At 61.7% G+C, this 2769-nt stretch overlaps 1 protein-coding gene across 1 annotated transcript; it reads left to right on the top strand.

Moving 5' to 3' along the window:
* Positions 1-53: 53 nt before the first annotated feature.
* On the top strand, positions 54-1718 carry LINJ_33_0200 (conserved hypothetical protein; the record flags this gene model as incomplete). The annotated part of the gene is made up of 1 exon (XM_001468067.2): positions 54-1718. One exon carries the CDS (start codon positions 54-56, stop codon positions 1716-1718), a length of 1665 nt encoding a protein of 554 aa, XP_001468104.2.
* Between the last annotated feature and the right edge of the window lie 1051 nt (positions 1719-2769).

Genomic DNA, 2769 nt, shown 5'->3' with positions numbered 1-2769 from the left:
CTTTGCACACGCATAACGGAGCCAAATCGAAACCTCACTACGACGTTGCGGTGATGAGGGAACCCAGCTTAGATGGTCTGCACGTCGACGGAGATACGGGCGATGGTCCTGTCGTGGATGAGCCTTCTCTGCGGCAGAAAGTTGCCGTTGCGGTCGGCATTGCCTGCATAAGCGGCTACATTGGCTACAACCTCGTGTACAACCAGCAGGCGAGCGTGTCACAAGCTCTGTGGAGCAGAGAGGACGAGGATGTAGCGCCTGCGTCAATGCCTGTGCGGCCACGCGTGGCGCTCGTGAACATGACGGGGAACTTGCGCTTGTGTGCTGTGGCAGGCCTGCGGGCGTGGCTGGACGTGGCAGATGAGGTGGAGCTTGAGTTCCCCACTGTGACCTTTGTAGAGGATGACGAAGCCGGCGCGATTGTTGGGCTTGCTGCAGAGGTGCGAAGGGCTACTCTGTTCGCGTGGGTAGAGCTGAAGGAGCGCCACGAGATGAATGCGCCCTTTGACGTGAAACCGTTCTGCTGTGTCGTGTTTCGCAGCATAACTGAGGTGGATGGACAAGCTCTCGATGCATGGGATGTACAGGAAGTGGAGTTGTATCGATGGCACGGGAAGCGGTTTGTAACGCGTCACTGTGTGGGTGCCTCAGTCGACGGCAAGCGCGCGATGGTGCTCATGCACGACGTTGAGGGAGTTATTGACGTGAGGCCGGCAGCGGCTCGTGCTGGTGGTCGTGTGAGTGATTGCGGAGCTCTAGTGCGCCAGTATGGTGCACCGAGCGCAGCGAGTTTTCGTCGATGGAAGCTGAGCGCTGAAGCGCCGTCATCGTGTACCCCCGTGCAGCCGCCCGCGAAGTCGCTCCTGGGACTTGGAATGCGCCGGCGAGACGGCCAGCGTTGCCAACTTTGGCAAAGCCCATTGCACATTTTCGCAGCACTTGGCTCAGTGCTGCGCTACAACCGCGCCGATGTCGCCGTCTATCCCAATCACATCACTACGCCGGTGCCGGTGTCGCAGAGCGCGAGTGCCGTGAGCGCCTCGTGGTGGGGCTGCATGAAGGAGTTGGCACGCCGATGCACTTCGCCGCTGCTGCATCGGTACGCGGCACGGCAAAGCGCGCGCATGGAGCGTCAGCGGCAGCTCTCTTCCACTTTTGTTGTCGTCGTAAGCCTCGCCGAGGAAAGCGCGGCTGTGACATCAGACGTGCTACGCGTCGTCGAGGAGCACGTAGCCGAGTGGATGCGCGACATGAACGGCGCTTCACCAATGAAGATACCTTTGCCGACCGCGAATCGAGTTTGCGTACGAGACGCAGCGGCACGACCGGAGAAGCTCATGATGGCGCCGACGATACAAGTGGACTTGACCGACACCATCTGTAGTGTCATTGCGGCTGAGTGGCTTTTGATCCGACTCACCAGCCTTTTCGCAGCTTTGGGACTTGAGCCTGCCCTCGCCCAGCTTGTCGCTGTGCCTGGGCCGCAGGCGAGCACCTCACTTCTATACCCGACATCGAAGACCGCACACCTGCGCCATCTGTGGCTGTCACGATCGGCACCGGCCTCCTCATCGACGAGCACTGATAAAGATGCAACATCGCCTTGCATGACAAGGACTGGTTGCACCACACAAGGAGGCCACTTCGCGGGGTGCGCTGCTACTATGCCGATCGAGGCTGGATTCGTCGTTAGCGAGCACGACTTCTCGGCCTTCTAGTCAAAGGGGAGCAGCACTCTCTTCTTCGGCTACCTGACCACCACACATCGCCTTATGGCGCAGGTAGGGGCGAAAAGACACCTCAGTGCGTGGTATCTCGGTGCTCAGTACACCCCTACTCGCTCTGTCGGCGCGGGGGAGGGAGTGGGGGCGGGGAAGCCAAGCAGCCCTCCCTTCCTGTGCCTGCGAAATGCCGAGCCCACCGCTGGTGATGACAGGGTGAAGCGCCTGCCGCCTAGGCAGGTGGGTGCGACGTATCACTGCGGATGTCGGTGGTCAGGTCCTGGACGGGGATGCGTCGGAGCGACCGGCGACAGAGAGTACGCTTGCGCCACCCATGCGATGGGCCGAGGTGCCAGCATGTCTCGAGTGCATCTCACGCGCCCCTCGCACTGCCTACTGGTTGGGGCAGCCTGGGCGTCACGCCGAGGTGTAGGGACGGGGGGGGTGGTGATGGTGGTGCACCCGGGGTGGCGACCGGCATGATGGGGGAGCGGCTATGAGGCGACCCGCGGAGCGGGGAGGGGTGGGCGCAGCTCGAGACGGGGGCCGTGCTGAGGTGGCTGGGTCGGGGCATTGCTTGCATGCGTGCGTGTCTCGGGCTGCTTCGCGCCAGGCGATGGGGCCTGTGGCACGCCGGGGGCCGAGCGGAGCTTGGCTCATGCTGTGTGGCAGCGAATGGACACACGCTAGGGACGAAGCAAGAAGAGCACGACCGGACGCCTCCAAGTGTTGTGCCGCACACGTGTGGGACGATTTAGTTTTTGGAAGTGCGGCTCGTAGAGCAGCACCCCCTCAGCGACAACATTTTGGTACAAAGATGCCTTGCTCCTTCTGCCCGCTCCCTTAAAGCGTGATGCGTAAGAGAACGGGAGAGGCCGGCGCGGTGCTGCGGCTTGGCTGTCGGTAAAGAGAAGGGAGCTGGATGGGGGTAGTGCTCAACGTGGGTAGACGCGAGCCTCAGCAAACCGCACCCGCTGATGGAGCGTCGTTTCTTTTTCGAAGCAGCTACAGAAGAGTGCGCAAGGCCACTACCGTCCACGGATGCTGT

The sequence above is a fragment of the Leishmania infantum genome, chromosome 33 (genome assembly GCF_000002875.2).
Source record: "Leishmania infantum JPCM5 genome chromosome 33".
Classification (NCBI taxonomy): domain Eukaryota; phylum Euglenozoa; class Kinetoplastea; order Trypanosomatida; family Trypanosomatidae; genus Leishmania; species Leishmania infantum.
Note: the sequence above shows the minus strand (reverse complement) of the source record. Positions and strands in the feature narration are given on the sequence as shown.